This window comes from Rhinoderma darwinii, chromosome 6 (genome assembly GCF_050947455.1).
Source record: "Rhinoderma darwinii isolate aRhiDar2 chromosome 6, aRhiDar2.hap1, whole genome shotgun sequence".
Lineage (NCBI taxonomy): Eukaryota > Metazoa > Chordata > Amphibia > Anura > Rhinodermatidae > Rhinoderma > Rhinoderma darwinii.
The window spans coordinates 21283846-21310966 of record NC_134692.1 but is presented as its reverse complement, the minus strand read 5'-3'; the positions used below and the strand labels follow the sequence as shown (position 1 = coordinate 21310966).

Sequence of the window (27121 nt, the reverse complement as noted above, 5' to 3'; positions counted from 1 at the left end):
AGAAAGTTGCACCCATCACACCGACTGAACTTTATATTTAAAAAAAAAATGCCATTCAAAGCCTTTAAGGTGTAGGCCTCTTTCTACACAGTTGGCCAATTTCTAGAGAGGTGTTGAACTTTTTAACGCATGCAGAAGAATGCGGTTGAATAAGGGTATGTTCACATGGCCTATTTTCACCCGTTTTTTGGGCAGTAAACGCCCCGAAAATCATCTGGAAATACGGGGTCTGAACGCCTCCAAACATCTGCCCATTGATTTCAATGGGAAAAATGGCGTTTCGTTCCCACGGGGCGTTTTTTACGCACCGTTTTTATGGGGTGTTTTGTAAAAAAAACGGCCCATAAAAAGGAAGTGCATGTCACTTCTTGAGCCATTTTTGGAGCCGTTTTTCATTGGGGCAACAGAAAAAAACAGCTCCAAAAACGGCCGTAAAAAACGCATCCAAAAACGCTTGATGCTTTAAAAACGGCTGAAAATCAGGGGCTGTTTTCCCTTGAAAACAGCTCGTATTTTACAGCCATTTTTTTGTTTGACGGCGTGAACATACCCTCAGGGCTCATTCAGACGAGTGTGAGTCTCATCCATGTGGAAACAACGCAAGGAACACAGACCCATCGATTTCAATGGGGCAATTCAGAAATGCAGAAGTTTTCATGCAGCGTGGGTGCGTTGTGTAAGGGTATGTGCACACACACTAATTACGTCCGTAATTGACGGACGTATTTCGGCCGCAAGTACCAGACCGAACACAGTGCAGGGAGCCGGGCTCCTAGCGTCATACTTATGTACGACGCTAGGAGTCACTGCCTCTCCGTGGAACTACTGTCCCGTACTGAAAACATGATTACAGTACGGGACAGTTGTCCTGCAGAGAGGCAGGGACTCTTAGCATCGTATATAACTATGATGCTAGGAGCCCGGCTCCCTGCACTGTGTTCGGTCCGGGACTTGCGGCCGAAATACGTCCGTCAATTACGGACGTAATTAGTGTGTGTGCACATACCCTAAAACTCACTGCATGTCCTATATTGGTGCATTTTCACGCACCTAGTCGCCCATTGAAGTCAATAGGTGCGTGAAATCCACGGACCCCACACGGACAAACATTCGTGTGCTGTCCATGTTTCACACATGAAATACATTGAAAAAAAAAAAAAAAAGTGCTTGCAAGTGCGTGAAAAACACATGCCACACATAAAAGCACACTGATGCAAAAATGCAACACACACGGACAGATTTACGAGCGTTTTTTACACGCGTAAATCTGTCACGCTCGTGTGAATTTAGCCTTAATGTTTGGCCAGTTCCCGGTTCCTCTTGAGGAGCGATGGAGCATTGCACAGGTTCATACTGCCACTAGAAAAGGAAAATGAGGTCAACCTGATCAGGGCTCTTCTGTTTTAATGAGTTCTGTATGAGCGATAGGAGGTTTGTCTATTATAGACATGCAGCTGAAGAAGAGACCAGTATGGCCTCAGTATAACTGTCATCGATCATCGTTGGTCCATCCGCACTCGCAGAAGTCTCTGAATATTTCTCCTTTCCTCGAATTCTATTGAAGATCTGTCTTTATGAAATACATCACATCAAATCTCACCCGTCCTATTCCATTCCATACCAAGTTTTTTATTGTGAATATAATTTATGATTTTTTTCTCAACTTCATGGTTTGGATCTAGTTAACCGAGTTTAATTTAGGAATACAAAGTTATACCTTTACATTATTTCCAGAGATATTAGTTGAACTGTATCAAAGAACCCAACAACCAATAATACTTAACCAGTCTGAGTATGTACAAATGTCAACCCACCAGCTTTCTCATCAGTAACATCGTCACTACAGTATGTAACATGGAAACTTGAAGAAGTAATCTATCAAAGTCTGCTGGACGTTAAGTGTTCCCGTCTTTTCCCATTCAAGTCAATTGGAGCTTTGCCCAGAACAGTCCACATTAGCCAAAGTGAGGACAGATGAATCACCACCGTTGATATAATTTCTCTTGCTTCTTGCCTTGAAAACGTACTCTTTAACTGTTTTTATTCAATATTTTAATGTAAAAAGTCAATGTTGGCTTCGGAGGTGAAGTTTGTGATCATTTCGGGGATTCCCATGGAGTACGGCTCTAGTGCTGTGTATTTGATTTGAAAACCTCCTCCCGTGATGGTACCGTCTGACAAGAACTTTAACGTCATGACATTCCCTGAAACAGAAAAACAAAACTTTTACTGAGGTATGAGTAAGAATTTTTAATATTTGTACAACTCTGTTTGGGTGTAAATCTCCACTTAAATGTTAGAATAACAGCCTCGATTAATTAGTGGATCCAATTATAATTACTTGGTCCTGCATACAATTTCATAATGTGTTGCCTTCTCCTGGACACTATTGAGCACTTAAGGGTCTTCCGGGCATGGTGCGGTTTTTCATACTGATGACCTATCCACAGGTCGTCTGTATATGATCGGTGGGATCTGGACCTCACACCGATGAGCTGTTCCGGCTGCCTCCTGGCACCAGAAGTTATGCAGCGGTCGGTGCCGGAAGCAGATGGCTCCAGTCACAGTATAGTGGCCGTGCTGAAGTACTGCAGCTCTGCTCCTACTCAAGTGACTAGGAGGAGAGCTTTAGTAACCCAGCATGGCCTCTATAGAGTGTAGCACTGTATAGCGGCCGCGCTGGGTCACTGCAGCTCTACTCCAATTCCCTTGAATAGGACCAGAGCTGCAGTACTGGAGCAGAGCCACTATACAGTGACTGGAGCCTTCTGCTTCCGGCACCGACCACTGCATAGCTTTTGGTGCCAGGAGGCAGCCGGAACAGCTGATCGGTGCAGGATCCTGGTGTCGAACTCCCACCAATTATATGCTAATGACCTATCCCGTGGAAAGGTCATCAGTATAAATAACAGCCCCAACCTGTACAACCCCTTTAAATAGAATATTTTTCAACAAAACTATATAGCAATTTGCTCAGCTCTTGTGAGCTTTGTTGTGTGGCATTGCTATTTGGACATTGCTTTATGGCACTGCTATGTTGAATTGGATTTGTAGTTGTACTCAATTGTCACGGCTGTCTGGCACCCATGTACGGGCACCACATTATGCGTTTAGGCCTGATGTACACAGGTGTACCACGGCTCTGCAAACTCCGAGTTTATGAAGCTATAATATGGCACCCATAGAATTCATATGGGGCCATGCTGTACCTCCATATAACTTATGCCACATCATAAATATATTTTTCACTAGAGGCATTGCTTCTAGTGGAAAATATATGAATATGGTGCCATACATAGATACTATACGGCAGCCCATTGAGTGCCTAGAGCTCCATAGTACAGACATTGTGAAAAAATTGTTTATTGATACTGATATGTGGGGCAGTGCTTCTCAACCGGTGGCTCTGCATCTATTGCAAAACTATAACTCCCATCATGTTCTGACAGCTGCAGGCAACTGGTGTGGGGATTCTTGTGCCGTATTTCTTGCCACTGAAGTTACTGTAAACTACGGCAGCAAAAGAAATAAGGTGGGACCATTTTAACATTTATTATGGGGCCCTATGATTATAATGGTATACAAAGTAATTATAGCACAAATAGTACACATAGTAAAGAGATATATCAGCTGTTGTTTAATTGTTGTAGTGTAAAGCTGCCAAGCATTATTATGTCACACAATTAGTCATACCTGTACTGATGATGTCATAAGGAAGCATGTCTCCACAAAATCTAAAACAATTAAGATAAAATACATTTAAAAAAAAATTGTGTACATTTTGGATTACTAGTTTGTATATGTTCTAGTTATTTATGTGAAATATAGCAATTGAAAATGTATTGGATCAGCTCTCTGTCAGGGGAAGCTCAGGGATATGTTGTACTGTATTTCATGGCGCCAATTGAAATGTCGAGGTGATGACGTTATACATGATTGCATTGAGTCTGCTTAAGGCTCTCTTTACAGCGGCTATCCACTCTTAGCTCATAGAGGTGGTCCTAAACAGGGCACCCCCTCAACTACATGCATATGGCCTATTAGGCAATATGGAAATAGTTGTCCCAACAATTATTCTCAGTCATTATTTCCAGTATTGGTAAAAGTGTATTTGCATTCATGTGATTGAAAGACAAATGTTCTGATATTGGAACCTTTGTGTCACTATGGCCAAATCTTTGTATTCCTCCATAAAGCACAGGTTTATCATTTATATAAAAAGTTTTGCTTTGTAAAAAAAAAAAAGAAGGGCAGCACATTGCATTATTTGTACTGAGTTAAGTGTCTGCATTCTAGTTCAGAGCTGCATTCACACTTCTGCTGATTGTCATTGGAAACAGTCAACGAGCTTGTTGTCAGACACACCCCTAAAAGCTTATCTCTCTGCTACACTGTATTTTGAAGGAGTTCTTTTTTATATTAGATTACTGTTCAGTACCTGGTATAAAAACGACACATCCCAAAAAACAAATAACCAAAGGAGACGCTGTGCAGACACTGAACAGGAAGGATATGTTTGGAGATTTTAGCTCAGATTTTGCAGAATTTTAAAGGGAATCTGCATGACAAAGACAAAAGGCATGTTTAAAATGCCCTCCCTGTCCCATATATATCTGTGTTATCAGTTTTGGGGCCTCAAAACTGTGACAGATTCCCTCTAAATGCATCGAATGTCATTAACTTCAATAAAGTGCACCTATTACTGCGCAACTTCTATGTGTGCTATGTGGGCATACATTTAATAACATTTTCCAAACTATATATATATATCTATCTTTATATACTTTACCTTCCCACTAAACCATAAACATCATCGTAGCTGTCATATACTTCCAGGTAGTCAGACAGGCAGTCGGTATCTTCTTCAATATCCATTTCTAGAAACTGCAGAAGAATGGGTTGACCAATTTTTACCCGGATGTGCCAGTAACAGATTTGTTCATTCTCATATTCGTTAGGATATCCTGGAGATTTAATTATTCTCTCTGGCTCGGTCAGGACTCCTCCACACTCCTTTGCTGGGTAAAAAAAAAAGCAAGAAAATATCAGTAATAATCATTACCAGCAGTGTAAAGCATTGGGAGGGACAGAGCAATAACCTCTGCTTCTTATGAGACTTCATTAGACTGCCATCATACAATATAAGTACACCGCAGTCACTTATTATAGCTAGAGCAAAACAAAAATAGCCATAAAGACATAATTAAAGAAAAGAAATAAAGCATTACCCAAAACACAGTTTATTCAGCAACAACATTACCGTATATTGTAACAAGGCTGTGAAATGCTTTTTTTCTGGACCTACAGGCCTATGTTTTATAATCCAGTATTCCCATAGTATATGGCATCTCTAGATTATATGAATCATCTATCATGTGCCTAGATGGGTAATACTTTAAAGGGGTATTCCCATTTAATACATCGATGGAATACACCATAAATGTCTGGTAGATGTAGGTCCCACCTCTGGGACCTGCACCTATCTCCATAATAGGGGTCCCCCGACCACTATCCTGCCGCATCCTGATTAAGAATCAACGAAGAGGTGGCCAGGATTACGGAAACAGTCGAGCTCTATGTGCTCCGTTTTTTCCATAGCTCCCATAGTAGTGATTGGGACTTGCAGTAACAACGTAAAGAACTGCACTCTGAAGAGAACGGTCCGATCTTTGATGCTCTGGTTAAGGCTGGCCCCAGGTGTTGCTGGGAGAAACATATTCCTGGACGCACCTACTTTACAGCCATAGCCTATAAACCTAAAAATATCTACGAATATTTATGTCATTTGCAATAATTTTATGTAACAGGGACCACCCTGACCCTTTCCTAAAGGGTAAAGCCTCATGCACACGACCGTAGTGGTGTACACGGCCGAGATTTGCGGCTCGGACGGCCGCGGAATGTCACCCGCGGGCCACCTGAAAATCGCGGGCCGTGTGCATTCATTTCTATGAGCCGGGATGGCAAAATACGGCCGTAAAAGGACATGCCCTATCTTTTTGCGGTCCAGGCTCCTGGGCGACGCACGGACCGTGGAAACCACGGTTGTGTGCATGGGCCCATTTAAATGAATCACAAAGGCCTCATGCACATGGCCATACATGGATCCATATTGTATGGGCACATACCGTAACGCTGTGTCGCTTTTATTTTATATGGAATTGAGAAGAATTGCATGCCATATTACCCAAATATAGTGCCTCAAACACCATACACCATACTGCCTCACAGAGGGCCTCCTGGTCCACAATACGTAAAACTGGAAGTCCCAAGTTTACAATATCTATGTCCCCTTTTTGTGTTGGAAGAAGGGCAGTAACCACTGTTTTGATTGATAGTTATTTTTTTAGGATCCGAGATACCCAATCAGAATAAAAAAAAAACAGCAGACCTGGGGGCATTTAGCGCTATTTGAGGCACCTTGTGACTTACGTTATGTGGTATGAATAATTTTATAGTTGGGCAGAAGGACGTGGATCTACAGTGTCCTATTTTAAGCCTTCACACTTGGATTTTTTAGCTATGAAGATACAAATGTGTTTCTGTCGTAGTCTATAGATAATATATCGCTCATCTGCTCTAGCGATTTCTGTTTTCTTTTTATAGGGGACCTGTCACATGATCGTGCTCCATTTACATGAGGCCATGTTTCCAATGTTCAGTCAAGGCTGAACTAGCAGAAATTGTTGCACCCATTGAGTGACATTCCTCAATTTGCCATAGTGGCCAGAAGAAACCCCATACTACTTCGAAACAGAATCCTTCCTCTTATGGTTGTAGGGAAGCGTATCCCGAGACCGTTCTCAGCATGGACTTCAGGGCTCAAAGAAGTGGGGACCCACCATATATACTCATTAGTGTAATTTATATGGGGCAATTGTCCACTCTATTTCAGTGTCATTACTGTAGAAATTCAATAACGAATACTCATTAGCAAAAGCTTGGTAAAGAGCATAGTCACCTTCCTGACATCTGACATGTTTATTTTAGTAAATACTTGTATTCCCCGTGAAATAAAAATTCTAGAGCATCTTTTTTTTAGAACTTTGCACTGTGCAATTCCTCTGTTATCCCTCCTGGAAATGTTTGAACAAATTTACAGCTGGGCGTTACCATTGCACTTTTCAATATAATGTGTCCCAACACATTTTGACACTGTCAACACCAATTGAACTGTGTCAGAGTGTGTTGGGCAAAACACCTCACTGACATGGGGAATGGTAACACCCAGTTATCTATTTATTCTAAAATTTACAGGAGGAATAACATATTTACGGTAGAATGCAGAGTTGAAAGAAAATTATTTTATGGGAAATTTCCATCCTATACAGTGATGGCATATCACAGTGATGACCTCTGGGACCCCTACCGATCCTGAGAATGATGGGGCCACAGTACTGCGTCCTGTGCACTTGAATGGAGCCGTTCTCCAGTTGCCTGCACTGCGGGTGGCCGGGGCAGTGCTGCGCAGGGAAAACCAGTAAAGGAGATGCAGTGCTAAATTAGAGCTGCAGCCCCTTCATTTACAGGATCGGTGGTGGTCCCAGAGGTCGAGCCCCCACGATCATAAAATGATGGCCTATCCTAGCAATACGCCATCACTTCATAAGATAGGAATAACCCTTTAATGAAACTTAATTACTTGGTGGTTTTGGGAAAAATGACTATACATCATGTCTGAATATTTCAGCTTTAATAAAACATTTTCAAAAAGTTTTTCATGAACTATAAATTTCTTCAGCGTCACTAAATATCTATTTTTATATCTTCTAGGGCTATATAAATTGGACTGAGGGTTACTTGGTGTCACTTGTAGAGTTCAGCCAGAAGAGGTTTTCTGCATAATTGATACTAACGAGCTAATTTCCTAAAATTGCTAAATTAGTTCTAAATTTCAACTAACTCCTCACTTTTTCCATAATCTAAACTTTACACTTAACCTACCATGGGGGTTGTAGCAATAGGCGTCCCATCTTTCGCTCTTGTTTAACCGGTAACCGTAGTCAATGATGCCTTTCTTTCCAAATCCACAGTTGAACGTAGGCTTGACTATGGGATAACCCACTCTCCCCTTGTGTAGCCATCCAGCAGCACAGATATGGAACCCTGCAGGGTGGAAACAATCACACGTTAGTGTACAAAGGAAACGTTTTTCACTTGACTTTTTCGGATTTGCTTTTAAGCAGAACAGCGAGGCTTAATTGCATTTAATGGCTTGTAATTTCTTCCACGGTTACAATACGACATTACAGATCAGATGTTGGCATGTGAGCTGCTGCAGTCAATTTAACTTGCTGTTTGTTAGATAAACGGTACATATAAAACCACTTATACTGCGCAGCATGGAAAGGCCTGGGGAGGTTTATTGGATGTAAATGCAAACACGAGGTTTGTTCTGTTGAGGTATGACCTATATATATTTTATACTGTTTAAAAGCAACTCATGCAATGCATGTACGGTAACATTTTTATAATTTAGCACCCGATAGGAAATCCTGGTAATCCGCCATAGGACATAAATAGTCCCATGATGCATTACCTGGAAATTGGATGGAAGAGGAATACAACCTGCCGCTGCCTGCCTGACTGCCGTCAGAGATGACCCGTTATCACTACAGAATATATATATATGTACACACACAAATACACCAATAAAAAAGAGTAGAGCAGCAATGTGAAGCCACCGGCATGGGTGCAAGACTCAGGACCCCGACTCCACATCCTCCCAATCCATAAACATTCAAAGAATAGGCAGCTCTCTAAAATAGTTTGGTGAAATAAATTGTGGACTTTATTAGCCATTAGTGTGATGTTTCAGCCCACTATACTGGGGCCCCTCAAGGTTGAGAAAGGCCAAGTATAGTGAGCAGGCCCCAGTATAGTGGGCCGAAACATTGCACATATTGGCTAATAAAGTTCTTAATTTACATCAATAAACTATTTTGGAGAGCTGCCTGTTTTTTTGTATATATTTATACTATATATATATACGGTACTTTTAAAGCATTCTGATTTAATGTCCCTCATAATTTCTCTTCCACCATTCCGGACTCTCATCTATTCGCCAGAACGAAGAGCAGCTGCAAAGAGTGTCCCACACTCTGGAGGACCCAACACGTCCGTGCATTACATGGACAGCCCATTGATTTAAATGAGAACTGTGTAATACTTCCTTACTCCTAGCTGGCGCTGCAGGCAAACTCAACAATTAATGCTGGATTCCCCCCACAGATTACAACTGATCGCTGTGGGCTCCTACAACTAGACACCCTGTAATCAATTTATCTTTGGGGGATCAGAAGATTTCTGAATTTAGCTTTTGAAATGAGTGGAGAATAAAACATGTAACTTTAAATCAAAACAAGATAAGTAAAGCAAAGTATTTACAAAGTTACATGTTGTAAAAAGTTGTTTAAAAGTGGAGTCTTCCTTTAAACATATGGAGGCCTGAGGAAGGGTGTGACACCCCTAACCTGAAATGTCCTGTGGTGGTGCTCAGCAAGCAAATAGGGAATCAATTCATATTCCTTTGCCTTGCGTGAGACTGATACATTTTTTACTTGCGGTTCCAGTATATGTTTCTGATTCAAGAAGCCGTGACAGGGAAGTTTAGTTTTGTCTACATACAGTATAGCAATAGCAATTCTGGTTTAACTTAGCACCAATTATAGTTTTCACAACTTATAAAAAGACTTGAAGTTGACAGGGAGGTTTTGTTTGCATGTCTGGCATTTCAAAGGAAATGATCTCATATTAGTCAGTACATGGAGAATTGTAAGAGCCATATCACTTCTGTACTACACAATGCCATTATTTAACCCTTGCCAAAATTCAATGATTTGCAGATGTTTGGGGAAACATTTCCCCCTTGTGCTTTTTAGGGAAGATGTAAACGCTTTTTACGGACAAGTTTGGATTTCGAAACATTTTTTTATATCAGAAGCATGCTTTAGGCTACATGCACATGTTGCATACTTTGCTGCGGAAAATATGCACCAAAACCGCAGCAATACGCAGGTAAAAACGCACCTAATCGTGCGTTTTTCAAGGTGTTTTTCGGTGTGGTTTTTACGTATTTCATGCGATTTTCATGCTGCGGGTTTTGGTGCAATTTTCCACAGCACTAGGCAGATAGAATTCGCAAGCGTAAACACAAGATAAATTGACATGTTGCGGATTTTAAAAAAATACCACAGGGTGTACATGAGATTTCCTGGAATCTCATTGACTATGCTGGTACTGTATTACGCTGCGGATTTGCCACACACAAATCTGCGCGGCAAAACCGCGCGTAATATGCATCGTGTACATTGAGCCTTATAATTATTAATGTACAAATGTTTTAAAGACTTAATAAATGAAGCTCCACCTTTAATTAATGTTGAATTGGCAAAAGTTAAATCTAGCATCTTTGTAATATTTCTACATTATGTTTTTTCTGCTACAGGGAAACCATCAACAAGCTGTTGTTGACGGATCATTTATTCTTATATGCCTCTATTTAGGGCATAAGGGTGGTTTCGGGCACAGCGTTTGTTTTAGAAAAAAGCCACAGTATTTGTGGTAGTTTTCATGCAGTTTTTTTTTTATCCAAAGCCAAAAAGGGGATTCAAAAGGAATGGGAAATATAAAGGGAGAACTTATAGTTCTCCTTCCTGCTGGATCCACTTCTGGCTTTGGCTTAAAAAAAAAACACAAAAAAAACACCCTATTGTGCTGCTGTGAATTGGTTGTTCGCTCTTTACCTTTCCAAGTGAATGTCCATCTCTTTAAACAATATTGTTTTTAGGTCTAACATTCTGTACTGATTAGTTCCTGAATGTACCTTTATAGTGGTAATAGATCTGTTTTCTGATACAGAACTCCACTTCACCTGCATAGACATAAAGTTAAATTGCAAAACTTAGGTTGCCTGCAGCCACCACTAGGGGGAGCTTACAGCATACTTTTTTCAAATTTAAATCAATAATAACAGAGTACAGGAGCTCCTAGACTCCCTCTAGTGGTGGCTGCCCTAATTTTATAATTTAAATGTATGCCTATGCAGGGAATTTGAAGCTTTGTATCAAAAGATGGAGCTCTGGCTGTTTTAAACATATATTAAAAATTCATCAGAATTTTGGACCTATTTTTATGAAAAATTGGAAACAAAGTGTTGTTCATGCACTTTAGCCCCTACCCGCCCTGTGCCAAAAGGAATACGGCACGGGGAGTGAGTCGTTCCAGTGAACCGCCGCACTATTATACAGCCATCACCCCACTCTAACGTTGGGGTCTTAGGTGATATTAGACTGCCTGTCAGTGTATCAGTTTATTATAGAAGTGATCAGGTGATCACATGTTCAAGTCTAAAAGAGGAACTAAAAAAAATTAAAAAGAAAAGAAGAAAACCACTTTTTTCCCCCTTATGAAAAAAGCCAAAAAACACATAATTGGTATCGCCGCATCCGTAAAGACTCTAAAATTTTTATTTATCTCATTCGTTAAACGACATAACAAAAACTATAAAACAATAGCAGTATTGCTATTTTTATTTAGTCATCTCGCTCTCCCAAAAAATAAATAAAAGGTTATCAAAAGTCATATCTACTCCAAAATGGTGCCAATAAAAACGACAACTCGTCCCACAACAAAAATAAGCCCTTATAAAGCTCCATCAACGGTATAAAAACAAAATGTTATGGCTCTCAGAATGTGGCGACACAAAAACTAAATATTTAAAACAAAGAGTTATTATTCTGTAAAAGTAGTAAAACATCAAAAAAACTGTGTTTGGTATCCCTGTAGTTGTAACAATCTGCACAATAACACGCTGTAAAAAGAAATAAAAAAAAAAAAAAGTTGTTCTATACTTTATATGTTCCCCCTAAAATGGTGCCATTAAAAAATGCAACTCGTACTGCAACAAACAAGCCCTCATACGGCTATGTTGATGCCTATAACCTTTGACCCTGGTTTCATACGATCTGACCAGGTGATATCGGCAATCCATGTTTTAGCCTTTGTTTTATATTAATTGCATGAGAAATTGTTTTTATCACTTGCAGCTTACCTGATGAAGAGGCCGGTCCTGTCTCGAAACACTCTGTATATATATGTGCATTGTTTTCATGTGCTTTGGAAAGGAATAAAATCTGTTGGTTTTTATCGCCAATTTTGGGTCATTTGTCTTGAACATCGACAGCAATTTTCGCTACACGGCTGCGCCTGAGAATTATCCGGATTTTGCTACAACTACATTCCTTACCATACAGTATAATGCCCCCATAGCTGCCCCATACAGCATAATGCCCATAGCTGTCCCATACAGCTTAATGCCTCCAAATCTGCCCCATACAGAATAATGCCCCATAGCTGCCCCATACAGTTAATTCCCCCCTAGCTGCCCTTATAGAGTATAATGCCCCCAAAGCTGCCCCTAGTGCCAGTGCCCACATATAAAGTGCCACTGCCCTTGTAAATAGTGCCACAATGCCATGTAGATAGTGCCCCTATATAGTGCCACAACGTCCATGTTGATAGTGTCAAACCCCCCTTGAAGGTAGCACCCCCCTGTAGATAGTGCCACCCCCCTGTAGAAAGCGCCATTAGGACTCCCTCTAGGAGGGGAATCCCCAGTCAGAGCATAGGGTAGATTCCGCTGCAAGAGGGAAGCCCTAATATCACTGTCTATATATGTACAGTGACGTCAGTGGCTACTCCTTGAGCGGAATCCCAGTTGCCGACTCTGGCAGGGGATTACGCTCCAGGAGGAGCCCCTGACGTCAATGTCCATATATGGACAGCGACCTCAGGGGTTTCCTATAGGAGCGGAATCCCCGGCCAGATCATCGGCAACAGAGATTCCGCTCAATCAGTAGCCACTGAAGTCCCTGTCCATATATGGACAGTGACGTCAAGTGCTTCCCTGAGCTCAGCACTTAAAGTAGCTCTGTGACCGGGGATCCTCCGTGATTGGAGGAACTCCCTCTGCTCCTCCCCTGTGAACTAATTCTAAAGCAGGGAGCTGATGGTTCCCTGCTGCGGCATTGGGTTCAACTGTATCTGCGTCCTGAGGACGCAGATACAGTTGACAGTGGGACATACCCCCGGCCACCCGGGACACTGACCGAAATACGGGACTGTCTCGATGAATCCGGGACAGTTGGGAGGTATGATCGTAATCCCCTAACAGAGCTCTACTACTAAGACTGCATTCACTGAATAGTCCCCCAAAAGTGCCAAACGGGGGGCTGAAAAGTAAGTGCTTCCTGATCTGATTCTGTGGAGTCACATGCTATACCACATGATCCTTTTCAGAGCTGCTGACTGGTTGAGAAGAATAAAGTGATACACCATAGGAAGTGTGTTCTTTTCAGCCCCCCTGTTTGGCACTTTTAGCGGGTTGTTTAGTCAATACAATTAAACTCACTAATATCACATTGATGTTGTATTTTAACCCCCTTCCTGCACCTTGAATTAATAGAAAAGAGACCTCGTATTGCAGTATTTAAAAGTTATAAATGACAGTAATAACATTGAAAAATTTTAAGTGGTCCCAAAGCCCAAAAATTGCTTGACGACTTAGTGCCAGATTCTCTTCTTGACTGCAACTATCAATTAAATTACATCACTTCTTCTCGCAGTGGCCACAGAGTCTAGTCACCTAACAGACCTAACTATCGTGGTCACAGAGAACAATTCAAATAGGATCCTTAAAAATACCTTGGGGAGGCTCCACCCATGCAGAGTACAGGACAGGAAAGTCCCGCCCATGAAGACAGAAGAAGTTATGGAAGATAGATCCCAGTCCTCGTCTAAATTCAGATGAATTGTGCGTAAACTTGGGGATAGACTGTAGATGTAATGTGCGTAGGGCTGGGAGATTTGTTAGGTTGACAAGGGTGTTTATTGTGGCAGAATCAGGCTTTAAGTCAATGAATGAGGAACGAATAGTAATCAACTATGTAATTAGTAGGAAAGTTTGCAGCATCTATTTCATTAATCCCCTGCAGTGAATTGAAGCTCACTTGACAGTTCTGACAAGCAGTTGGAAAGGAAAGAGAGGCGCCTGCAATTCTACTAATCATAGTACTGACGTTTCCTTGTCAACAGTTCTGCTTTAGAGAACAAGTCAACAGCAATGAAAGTCATGATAATCAGTATACGGGTGCATTTCTTTTGGAGCTCCCATATGACCCTATTCAGATTGCATGATCTGTGCCGTTAGTCTGAGCGGATTACCTTGAGAGAGCGCCCCCCCCCCACCACATGTTCATACAAAATACACAGTTTTTTCTGGGGTTACTAACACTTTTTTTTTACTGAGAGACACAGTTCTCAGAAAATGAACCCCTTCCTGCCCCATGACGTAATAATACGTTGCATAAAGGGGGTGATTCCCGCGAACCGCCATACTATTATATCATGGCTGTAACTTAGAACCGACATAACGTTGTAACGTCCGGAATCGAAACAAACTTTAATCCAGGCCGGTTAACCCCTCCGATGCCGCAGTCAATAGCGACCGCGGCACCTACAGAGTTTAATAGAGGGAGGGGGCACACTCTCTCTCCCCCTATCGGCACAATTGCAGGGTGTCAATGGATTTTCTTGGCAGCTTGTGGCCTAACAAAGGCCCCCAGGTCTGCCAACTGTATGTTCCTATTATGCCCTGCCCACTAAACCACCGGGAGTATGACAGAAATACGAACTCTAACCGCAAAACCACCTCATGAAAAAATGTCTGATGTAATTTATGTAAAACATAAATTTTGCTGACACAAATTCACTTAGAGACTCCCCTTTAAATATACTTTGTTTGCCCGTGTACCTCTATAGTATAAGTGCACTTATATGAAGTATCAATTGCATTGCTTGCCGTCCTTCTAGCTATTCATGCTACATCTAATTTTTTCCTACATTAGTTGTATAACAATGTATTAACATGTGGCATTATTGTCATGTTCCTGGGTCTATACCTATCTTCCTTGCCTCTTCCAGCTGATCATATGTAGCCAGTTGACCCCCTTCGTATTCACACACGGCTCTCGCCTCCCTGTAGGTGAGTTGGTATTTTCCGTTCCTTGACTCTCGATGATAGACTCCAGCTGCTTGTTCTGAGGAGTATAACAAGTCACTATTATAAGATTGTTTAACATGGTCTTTTCCAAGTTATTCATCCACCTCCAGCATCGCATAATATATACTACGGTACATTAGCGCCAGAAAAAGACAAAGCATTGATTTCATTGACAGGAAGTAATGGACGCTGGCCTGGGCACCAACCCAACTTTTTTAGGAGTAAAATCATACTTTCGAGCATGTGTTCCAGATTTCAGCTCCGTGTATTACCTCCAGCATTGTCGTTTTAAAGTAAACATAATTGTTTGTTAGTTCCTGTGGAGCCTAATCTATAACATAATGTTTCATTGTGTAACACGGAACAAACCGAAGAAAAACTCGAAGAATTCTTTTGTTGAGACGGAGATCTGGATTAAATAAAATACACGGTTAATTTAAAGCCTTTTAGTTATGTCAGGGGTTAGGTCTACAGGGTTTAGGTTCAGTAGAGATTCCTATAGTAACTGCTGCTTAGTCGTGAGCTACCCAAGTTGACGTTCATTAAAAAGTTCCCCATCTGAAGAACTTCTCAGGTCACGATGAATATGAAAAACATTTTAAGATATTTCTATTTGTGCACAAAACTATCTGTCTGTCTTTCTCTGTCTGTCTCTGTCTGTCTGTCTCTCTCTGTGTCTCTATCTCTCTGTCTGTCTGTCTCTCTCTCTCTCTCTCTCTGTCTCTGTGTCTGTCTATCTATCTATCTGTCCACCCATCTTCTATTCATCTGTCTGTCTCTCTCTCCATGTCTATCTATCTATCTATCTATCTATCTATCTATCTATCTATCTATCTATCTATCTATCTATCTATCTATCTATCTATCTATCTATCTATCTATCTATCTATCTATCTATCCACCCATCTTCTATTCATATCTATCTATCTATCTATCTATCTATCTATCTATCTATCTATCTATCTATCTATCTATCTATCTATCTATCTATCTATCTATCTATCTATCTATCTATCTATCTATCTATCTATCTATCTATCTATCTATCCACCCATCTTCTATTCATATCTATCTATCTATCTATCTATCTATCTATCTATCTATCTATCTATCTATCTATCTATCTATCTATCTATCTATCTATCTATCTATCTATCTATCTATCTATCTATCTATCTATCTATCTATCTATCTATCTATCATCTATCTATCTATCTATCTATCTATCTATCTATCTATCTATCTATCTATCTATCTATACACAGCACTGTGCAAAAGTTTTAGGCAGTTGTGGAAAAATGCTGCAAAGTAAAAATGCTTTAAAAAATAGAAGTATTAATTTTTTTTTTTATCAATATACTAAGTGAATGAACCGAAGAGAAATCAATCAAATCAATATTTGGTGTGACCACCCTTTGCCTTCAAAACAGCATAAATTCTTCTAACTACATTTGCACACAGCTTTTGAAGGAACTCTGCAGGGAGGTTGTTCCAAACATCTTGGAGAACTAACCGCAGATCTGTGGATGTCGCTTCCTCAAATCCTTCTGTCTATTCATGTAATCCCAGACAGACTCGATGATGTTGAGATCAGGGCTTTGTGGGGGCCATATCATCACTTCCATGGCTTCTTGTTCTTCTTTACTCTGAAGATTCTTCTTAATGACATTGGTTGTATGTTTGGGGTCGTTGTCCTGCTGCAGAACAAATTTGGAGCCAATCAGACGCCTCCCTGATGGTATTGCATGATGGATAAGTATCTGCCGGTTTTTCTCAGCACTGAGGACACCATTATCCTGACCAAATCCCCAACTGCATTTGCTGAAATGCAGCCCCAAACTTGCAAGGACCCTCCACCATGCTTCACTGTTTCCTGCAGACACTTATTATTGTATCGCTCTCCAGCCCTTCGACACACAAACTGCCTTCTGTTACAGCCAAATATTTCATATTTTGACTCACCTGCTGCCATTTTTCTGCACCCCAGTTCCCATGTTTTCATGTATAGTTGATTTGCTTGGCCTTGTTTCCACGTGGAAGGCATGACTTTTTGGCCGTGATTCTTCCAGGAAGACCAATTTTGGCCAGACTTCTCCGAACAGTAGATGTATGTACCTGGGTCCCACTGGTTTGGAGCTGATGGCACTGCTGGATATTTTCCAATTTCGAAAGTAAGTAAGTATGTTGTGTCTTTGATCTGCTGCACTAAGTTTCCTTGGCCGACCGCTGCATCTACGGTCCCTAATGTTGCCCGTTTCTTTGTGCTTCTTCAAAAGAGCTTGAACAGCACATCTTGAAACCCCAGTCTGCTTTCAAATATTTGCCTGGGTGAGACCTTGCTGATGCAGTATAACTACCCTGTGTCTTGTTGCTTTTCCCATGCCATGGTGGACCTGTGACATGAAACTGTCTTCCAGAATCTCACCTTTGTAGCAGAGTTTGGCTGTTCCTCACCCAGTTTTAAACCTCCTTCACAGCTGTTTTTGTAACAGTTAATGACTGTTTCAACCTTCAACCTTATAATCCTACAAAATCTGTGCAAGTTTACCTAGAAGAATTGATGCTGTTTTGATGGCAAATGGTGGTCACACCAAATATTGATTGTATTTAGATTTCTCTGCTGCTCATTCACTGTCTATTTTGTTAATTAATAAAAAAAACTATTAACCCTTCTATTTTTGAAAGCATTCTTACTTTGCACCATTTTTCCACAACTGCCTAAAACTTTTGCATAACACTGTATATGTGTGTGTGTGTATATATATATATATATATATATATATATATATATATATATATTGTCTGTCTGTCTATTTGTCTGTCTGTCTAACCCTTTTAATGTAGGTCAATAACACCTACATTTAAAGTGGCTCCAGATGTAGAGTTATAGTTAGTGTACTACTTGCTCTGTCTAAGAGGAGTTCAATTTCAATTAATGAGGAAATCATACTGCAAAAGACAAAAATATAAATGGATAAGACACAATAGTTGTGTAATATTGCAAAATTCATCACCTCGTAAAGTAATAATAAACATGTGTGGCATACTGCACTTAAGGCAGTAAAATATGGCAGAGTATAGGTTCCCCGAGGAACTGTAAGCTCTTATAAATTCCATTAAAAACTATGAAAAACAAATTGAAAACATTTTGGTAACTTGGCAGCATGGGTACTGCTCCTTATGGTCTTGGAGTTCATTTGCCATTATGACAAAGTGCTAAATTTTTCATAGATCAGATCATATAGTCTTGGGCATTATGAACACTAAATTTGCAAATGCAAAGCTAGAGTCTAATAATATTCCTTATTTTAGAACTTTTGTACATTTATGAAGGAAAACCTTATGTGATCTGTGATATTTTTTTTTTAGACTTTACCAATATGTTAGCACAGGTAAAAATTTTCTCTCCAAAATACTTATCTCCTCCAAAATGGTTATACCTTGCCCTGGGAAAATGTAAATTTATTAACAAAGTAGGCTCAGCATGACAACTTCTTCTTGTAATGAAGTGTGCCCAGTGATCAGCTGGGTCTGGCATCTGAAAACCTTGGCAATCAGCTGTTATCATCGGGCAAGTTGCAGCCACAAATACATTCACCTTCTGCACCCACTACAGGAGAAATGTGGTATTACATGATAGCCATTTAAATGAATGGCCATCCATGTCACGCATAGACATCCTAGGTCCGCCGGAGCGGGAGCAACTGATACTCAGCAGGTTTCTACTGTGGCTCACAGAGGTGGTCCTAGACTAGGGGCCCCCTTTATGACATTCATTTACCTTAACAGGAAAAATGGAAAGGAGTTGTTTTACTGCGGCAACCCCTTTAAAGCAGTAGCCTGGTTTAGAAAACCCATTTTCAAATACCCTATTATGGAATTCTGAGTTTATAGAGAGGGATCTATTCAGGACTCTCATCTATTAGTCAGAGCAGAGTGTGTTGTGGCCCTACCTAGTCAGAGCACCCACCCTTATAAGGGTGACCCCGAACTCCGCCCTGACCCTAAATAGGCCCTATACAGCCCTACTTCTGTACTCCGACCAAGAGGGCTTTTTGGCTGGAGAGGTGAAGGGAAGCCGTCAAGGCACTGGTATGCTCTAGTGACACTCAAACATATACACATATCAGCCCGGAATGGTGACTATCCCTAATCTAGGCATGTCCCTACTATAGGTATCCTACAAGAATTGTTGCCTATAGTGGAGTAAAGAAGTAGGGCTGAAATGGATGTTACATAAACAGCACAGCGTTTTTTATTACTCCCGAATGCGGCAGCCAGTAGCCGCCTCAACAGGAGAGACTGTTCGGGTGATCGATGTGGCTCCCAGAGGTGATCAGATAGTGATCACATAGTCTCCCTCTACTGGGACCCCCAGCAATCAGATGTAATTTGTAAAAAAATAATTATATCCATAAACATGTACCGTATATAGATCTATCTGCATTATATCCGTTCACCACCACCACAACATTATGTTTTATTGTGTGTATTTTTAGGTCTTGATGGCCAATTTGTTTTTATGATGTTTTTCAATAAAGTATTTGATTTTTGTACGGTACAGGACCGTGCACTGTTGATTATTGATTGATTTCAATGCAGATAGATCTGTATATATGTTTATGGGTATTCTGTTTAAGTGCTGATGTGTATATATAGACGTTTATAAGATTACGCTTTTTATGCTTGGATTTATATAGGTATTGTAAATAAATTTTGCAGTAATCATTAGGTTTCCATTTAAATCAAGGTACAGGTCCTCCAGAGAAAGAGACATTCTTTGTTCCCTTATAGGGTTTATGAAAATGGGTTTTCCAAACTAGACAACCCCTTTAAGAAATGAAATCTGGGCTCTGATTGGTTGCTTTGTGTAACAGGGCCAGTTTTTCTTTCATACTGTTTGGATAAATAAGGTCTTAAAGAGGACCTGTCACCTGTCCTGACATGTCTGTTTGAGTAAATAATTGCATTCCCCATGAAATTACAATTCTAGAGCATCTTTTCTTAGAACACTGCATTTTGCTATCTCTCTGTTATTCTTCCTAGAAATTTATAAATAAATTGACAACTGGGTGTTACCAGTTGGGGGTGTGTCCCTACACAGAGTGACACTGTCCAATCAGTGCTGACAGAGTGAGACTGTAGGGACACGCCCCTTTGACAGGGGGAACAGTAACAGCCAGTTGTTAATTTATTCATAAATTTCTAGGAGGAATAATAGAGGAATAGAACAGTGCAGAGTTCTCTTCAGAAAATATGTTCCAGAATTGTTATTTTATGGGGAATACAATTATTTACTAAATTAGACATGTCAGGAGAAGTGACAGGTCCTCCCTCTGGTTTTCAGAGCATGCGGGGACATGTCAAGTTCCAGAATGTTGGAGATCATTTCAAACCACTAATGTAAAGAACACTTGTGTTATTTTACTCTAGAATATGTTATATTATTTGACTCTGTCGGGAGAGAGGTTTTCTCAGGTCTAATAATTGCTTGCACGCTGTTCCCTGTCAATCATAACTCCATGTTTCCATGAGGAATACTGTGTTTTCTTATGGATAAATTAGATCAATTATTATAAAGTAAAACATGATGATAGTTATCTTCTTTGACCGCGCAGAACATATTTTTTACATTAAAAGTTAATTTAGGTGATCGACGTTCATTTCCTTATTAAGTTAAAAGCAACTAACAGGAGAGATTTGGGTGGGTACTCAACCATCATAACCACCAAATCTTATACCTTTTGTTATGTCTTCAGACTGAATCATGGTCATTGCATAATTCATTTTACATAGTCCTCGTATTGCAAAACAGCACTGACTTATTAGGAAACAAACGTGGCATTGCTTTAAAGGGGTCGTCTGAGATGATAAAAATGGGTCTTTTTTTTTTCCCCAGAAACAGCTCCACTCTTGTCCATGGGCTGTGTTTGGAATTGCAGTTTAGCCCATTCACTTGAATACTGCAATAGCAGACACAACCCATGGACAAGAGTGGCGCTGTTTCTAGGAAAATTAAATCAGATTTTTTTTCTATCTTCAGACAACCCCTTGAATTCCCATGGTTTGGATTCTTGGGGCTGAATAGGCTACAAATAGAGGCTACAAATAGAGCCTTTCCTAGATAGCAAAGATAATATGACTTATTGTGCTCTACTATTTGTAATATACATTGCATATTGTTTGTGTTTTATTGTATAAATCTCACGAATATAAAAAGTGAGGTATAGGACCGTACCATAGAGGTTAATAATAATACCCTGCACAATTGGATCTAGGGGATTGAATTTAAAGGGATATTACAGTTCTAGCAAATAAAGGCTATTGTATAATGAAAAGTTATATTGTCCACTATACATTCTGTATCAATTCCTTATGGTTTTCAATATCTCTGCTTGCAGTTAGTCAATAAGAACCTTTAGGCCAGGACCACACACAGAGTTTTGATGCAGTTTTTAACTCTGTTTTTTGAGCCAAACACAGGAGTGGACACCAAAGAATGGAGATGCATCAGTCTTTTCTGTACACCTTTTCTTTCCTTTAAATCCTTTTCTGGCTTTGGTTCAAAAAAATTGTACCAAAAAACTGCATCAAAACTCTGTGTGTGATTTTACCCCTAGGCCTCATGCACATGACCGTAGTAGCGTGCACAGCCTGTGATTTGCGGCTCGGACGGCCGAGGAGTGTCACCCGCGGGCTGCCCACAAATCGCAGGTCGTGCACATGGCCGTGTACATTAATTTCAATGAGCCCGGACCACAGAATGTGTTCCATATAGGACATGTCCTATCTTTTTGCAGTCCAGGCTCCCGTGGAAACCACAGTGCATGGGCCCATAGAAATTAATGGGACCGCAAAAATACATTGAATGAGGCCTTATTATTTTCTTTCCGTGAATAAAAATATGTACTGGTCATGTGAAGTACAAACAGGTGCACGGCTGCAAGCTGAAGTGGATGCAGAGGTAGCAGTCGCACCCGGCCTTGATGGCACATGATATTGGCATTGGTGCCCAAGAGTTTCAAGTTATTCGGCTTGTTATAATTACAGTAAAGTTATCAGAACAGTACCGAACCGTACACCTGTGCGTCCATCACATGACCAGTGCAGATTTGCATCCACTAGTAGTAAAAAAATAAAGTTTCCTATTGAAAGCAGCAAGCAGAGATCTTAAAAAACAAGAATTGATACAGAAATTATATTGGAAAATTGTATAACTTTTCATTATACATTAAAAAAGCCTTTTTGTGCTGAAACCGGAATATCCCTTTGACATTGATAACTTGAAAATCACGAACAGTCTAATCTTTTATGAGTTATAGTATATTTTTCTAAGTTACCGTAAACCTATTATTACACAAAAATCTCAATCACTCATTAGGCAGCCATACATTGTTTACATTCTTTTTCAATCCCTCAGTTTGGAGGCATATGGAGGTACAGTATCAGTGTCATATGTGATACAGTCGCGTTCATGAGCCCTAACATGAAGATTATGGAAAGATTTAAAGATAATTAGCAAGTAAGTTTTGGTGAGTTCCTAGCTAATAAACATTTCTTATTAAGCTGCCTGCATAGTGAGCCGCGTGGCCATAAAGCCCCAGTGTTGCAATGCGTTTTTTGGCTGTGCAACATACTACCGTCACGTGTCCGCGCACCCTTAATGCCGGGGCTACATATTGTAGGAGATTTATTAGGACTGGTGTTCTTAAACCGGTGTGGGTTGGCGTAAGATTCCTCAAATGTATTTACGACAGAAATTAAAATCTACACCAGCTATAACAGGCGTAGATTCACGCTAATTTCTGTCATAATTAATAATAAATCTGGCAGGATGAAGATACCCCCCCCCCCCTCCAGTTAACCCTGTCCACTCTTCACTTTTCAAAAGTGGCGATAGGTAAGAAAAATCAGAACTTTTATCGTAAACATGGCATGCAAAAAAGGGGCGTAAAGCTTTAAATTAATTCCCCCTACTTTTTGTAATTGTAACTATCAAGCCACAGCTGCAGTCCAAAGGAATACATTGATGTGTAATCTTGTGGACTGCAGTTGGCACTTAGTTCAAATCAATCAGTAGCGCTACAAAGAGTCTCTGTGTAGCCCAGGCCTTAGGCTAGTGCTACGTGGCGACTTTGGTCATGCGACATGTAATGCTTGTAAATGTCGTCGTGTTACTACATGCGTTGTGATGTGATCACGAAATGTATACGGCCTTATACACACGAACGTCTTAATTTATATAATTCAATGAGGCCGTTCACACGGCCGTTGCTTCAACGGACTGTGTGAAGGGTCCGTGAGAAAATAGGACATGTCCCATCTTTTCATGCTTCACGCATCCCTCCATAGCAGTGGCGTATAGGGGTCGCAGCAGTCGCAGTTGCCCGTAGGCCCCTAAGCCTGGGGGGCCTATGGGCCCCCGTTGCCATACAGCATGCTTGTTAAATACATTTTCTGTGCCGTGAAGCAGGCACTTCCTGGTTACGGTCACACGGTACACTTAGTGTACCATGTGACAGTGTTGTCACGTGACACGTCTTCCAGCCAGTGCAGTGAAAGTGTCGGTGCGGAGGACTCCAGGTGAGCTGCAGAGTCTGTATTGTAATGTATTATGTTGTCTTGTAATGTAATGTATTGTAATGTAATGTATTGTGTTGCCTTGTAATGTGTTGTATTGTGCTATTTGCGGAGGGAGGGCCCGTTAAATTACAGCCCTCCCATACTCTCTCCACCGCAAACTGCACAATACAATACAATACAATACAATACAATATATTACAAACTGTGGGTCGCGAGTCACTCACTGAGGTCCTGATTGTATGGGGAACTCATATGGATGGCATTATACTGTATGGGGAGCTCATATGGGGGGCATTATACTGTATGGGGAGCTCATATGGGGGGGCATTTTATTGTATGGGAAGCTCATATGGGGGGCATTATACTGTATGGGGGGCATTTTACTGTATGGGGGCAGCTATGTGGGGCATTATACGGTGGGGCTGTTATGTGGGCATTATACTCTCTGGGGGCAGCTATGGGAGCATTATACTATGGGGCTGTTGGGCAAGGTGTCTGGGCATAGGCGCGCGCAGGGGTCTGATGATGGTGGTGTTGGGGAGGGATAGGGGGGCCAAGCTGAATTCTTGCACCCGGGCCCATGAGCCTTTAGCTACGCCCCTGCTCCATAGACTAGTCTATGGGGTATGTGTGATATCGTGTTCTGCAGCGCAGAGCACGGATGCACCTCGGAAGTGAAAAACTCCCATTTTCATGTTCGAGATGCGCAAATCCCGTCTGAATCTAGCCTAAATCTACTTACTGCAGTTGCAATTGTGGGACATTTGTCACGTGTCAGTGATGTTTTCTTTTTTTTGTTTCTTTTGGATGTCGCAAAACCTAAATCACATGCGACTCACAACCAAATCACAACCTAAAATAGTTGTGCAACTTCAATACAACAGCAAGTATGTGACTTGAGGTCATGTAGCCCTTGTCTAAATGGAAGACATAACACCTGTTAATATTCTGATAGGACGTGTTATCTGTCAGGAAGAGGAGCTAAAACCAAACCGATAATGGGAAAGGTTTACAAAGCAGAATGCGTCTCGCTAAACAGTGTTAAAAGTGTCTTGAAAGGGGGCGTGGCTAAAAGGAGTTGTCAGAAGCGCCACATTTATCATACAGCGTGCGCCACTCTGATCAATTTGCCTGTGTGGTCTAGTTTTATCCTGTCTAACGTGAAAACAAAATTAATTAATAAATCTCCCCCAATGTATGTAGAGAAGAGCGGGGGACAGATTATCTACTCATTGCCTTTATATTATTGTATAGATTTACAATAGAAAGAAAAAACTCCAGTAAACGATTTACACGACATACATATCATTATTATTACTGGAGGTGGTAATCTCACTAGATTACTATTCAGAACATGGAAATGTTAAAGTGTAACGAAACTTTCAGAAAACTTTTGACATGTTATTGTGATATGTCAGAAGTTTTCATCGATGGGGTCTGAGCTCTAAGACCGCCACCGATTACTTAAACGAAGCTGCAGAATTGCTCGGGTGATCGTGGTGCCACTTAGTTACTCATCGGCTTTCTGAGGAAAGCCGAGCAAGTGGTATACAAGCTCGATAGAAAGTCTATGAGCCCATACAGTGTTCGCTCGGCTTTCCAAAGAAAGCCGATTAGAAACGAAGCGGCTCAACACTCACCCGAGCGCTTCAACAGCGATCGGTGGGGGTCTCAGTGCTCAAACCCCACCGCTCAAAACTTCTGACATGTCACTATGACATGTCAAAAGTTTTTTGCAAGTTTAGTTACCCTTTAACACACTAACACCTTGTTTATAAAAAATAAATTCAAATATATTTTAGATCATGATAAAAAAACAAATTATGTCAATGTTAATATGCTGGAAAAACATCCTCTAAGGAAATTCGTAATGTTCCGGAATAAAAAGAAAGAAGGCAAACAAAAGAAAATTGTACAGCGCGCCGCTTCTTTAAATATATATTTAGTTCCAGGAAAAAAATGTGCTAACCAGTAATTCACATCAAAGCGAAATACATGAGGGTTTCATTGCTAAGCAGAGCACATTATTTGTGAATAGGAGATGAAAGAGCAAACATTTCACTGTCTATGACAATTTTTTTTTTTTTTATCAGGCTTACGGAAAGTGAAGATATTGAATTATTTTAGGACTATAAATCCAAGCATGCCTAGCTAGTTTTTGGTTGGAAGAACATGACGGAAATTGTCCCACAGCAATAAGAGATCCGCATAGATATCCCCTTTTAGTTGCTTACCTCATTCTTGGACTTGTAGTTCCACGTAGTCGATATGTTCCACAGGTTGCAGAAATTTCCCGGGACATATAGTTACGCCATGATTTGGGACTATAAACTGACTGACTATACTGACATTGATGTGCTCGTCCTGAGACTTGTAGTTCCACAACACCCAGAGAGGTCTGCTTGCCTGTCTCTGCTGTTTTTTAGGTTTGTGCTAAGCGATTACATGGATTTATTGCTTACCTAGCCAGATGGAGTTGTGGAGTATTCCGTTCTTGAATCCCCATCCAAAAGCTTCATCCAAGTGCAAGGCAATGAGAAAGAGGAAAATCATTTTTTTCATGTTTTAGTAATTTAGGAGGGATTTCTTCCAAGGAAACTACTCTCGCATCTGACAGAGCCCCTTCTGAAACATCTGGTCACCAGATCTTTTAAAGCATGATCTTTTTTTTTTCTCCTGCCTACTGTGAGTTTAGTGAGCATGGTCCAATTAAAAAAGCAGCTGTAGTATTTCACAATTAGAATGACGTCAGATTATATAAGTAAGGAGAGGATGATGATGGTGATAGTATACCTAATCGGAATGACTTACCATGTGGTTATGACCAACTGCTGTCTGCGGGGGAGTCATCAAACTTTACTCTAGTTTGTTTTAACAGCAATTAACCTTCCTGTCTTAGATAATGTACTGTAGGTGATGTATATTGTCTATGACCTTATTAGTCTGAAGACATTACTGCCGTAATATAGTACATAACATGGCATCGGACTACTCCTGGTGACTTCTTCCATGCTGAATGTCTCCGAGTGTATATGGGCCGTTGGACGACAGTTAGGGTAAGTTCACACGGGCTATTTTCGGCCGTTTTTCATGCCGTTAATGGCCGAAAAATCGGAAGCAGAATGCCTCCAAACATCTGCCCATTGATTTCAATGTGAAAAACGGCCGTGTAAAAAAACGGCCACGAAAAAGAAGTGCATGTCACTTCTTCAGCCGTTTTTGGAGCCGTTTTTCATAAACTCTAGTGGCTTAAAAAACTTCTGAAAATCAGGAGCTGTTTTCTCTTGAAAACAGCTCTGTATTTTGAGACGGTTTTTTATTTTGTGTGTGCACATACCCTTACAGTGGACCCCCTGTGGGCTTGCAGTGGGCCCTGGCATCTGCCAAGATTTGCTTGCTGCTATCCCTGTTTATACTTATTTTTGTGCTACATGACTACTTTTGCCAGCTGATGCCCAAAGCAAAAATATTACAGAA

At 40.7% G+C, this 27121-nt stretch overlaps 1 protein-coding gene across 1 annotated transcript; it reads right to left on the bottom strand.

The window, feature by feature from the left end:
* Positions 1-1664: 1664 nt before the first annotated feature.
* Positions 1665-26257, bottom strand: TNFAIP6 (TNF alpha induced protein 6). The gene is made up of 6 exons (XM_075831087.1): positions 26107-26257; positions 14961-15098; positions 7945-8106; positions 4790-5018; positions 3694-3734; positions 1665-2204 (listed from the first exon to the last, which is right to left on the bottom strand). Exons 1-6 carry the CDS (start codon positions 26204-26206, stop codon positions 2053-2055), a joined length of 822 nt encoding a protein of 273 aa, XP_075687202.1. The 5' UTR covers positions 26207-26257; the 3' UTR covers positions 1665-2052.
* Positions 26258-27121: the final 864 nt, after the last annotated feature.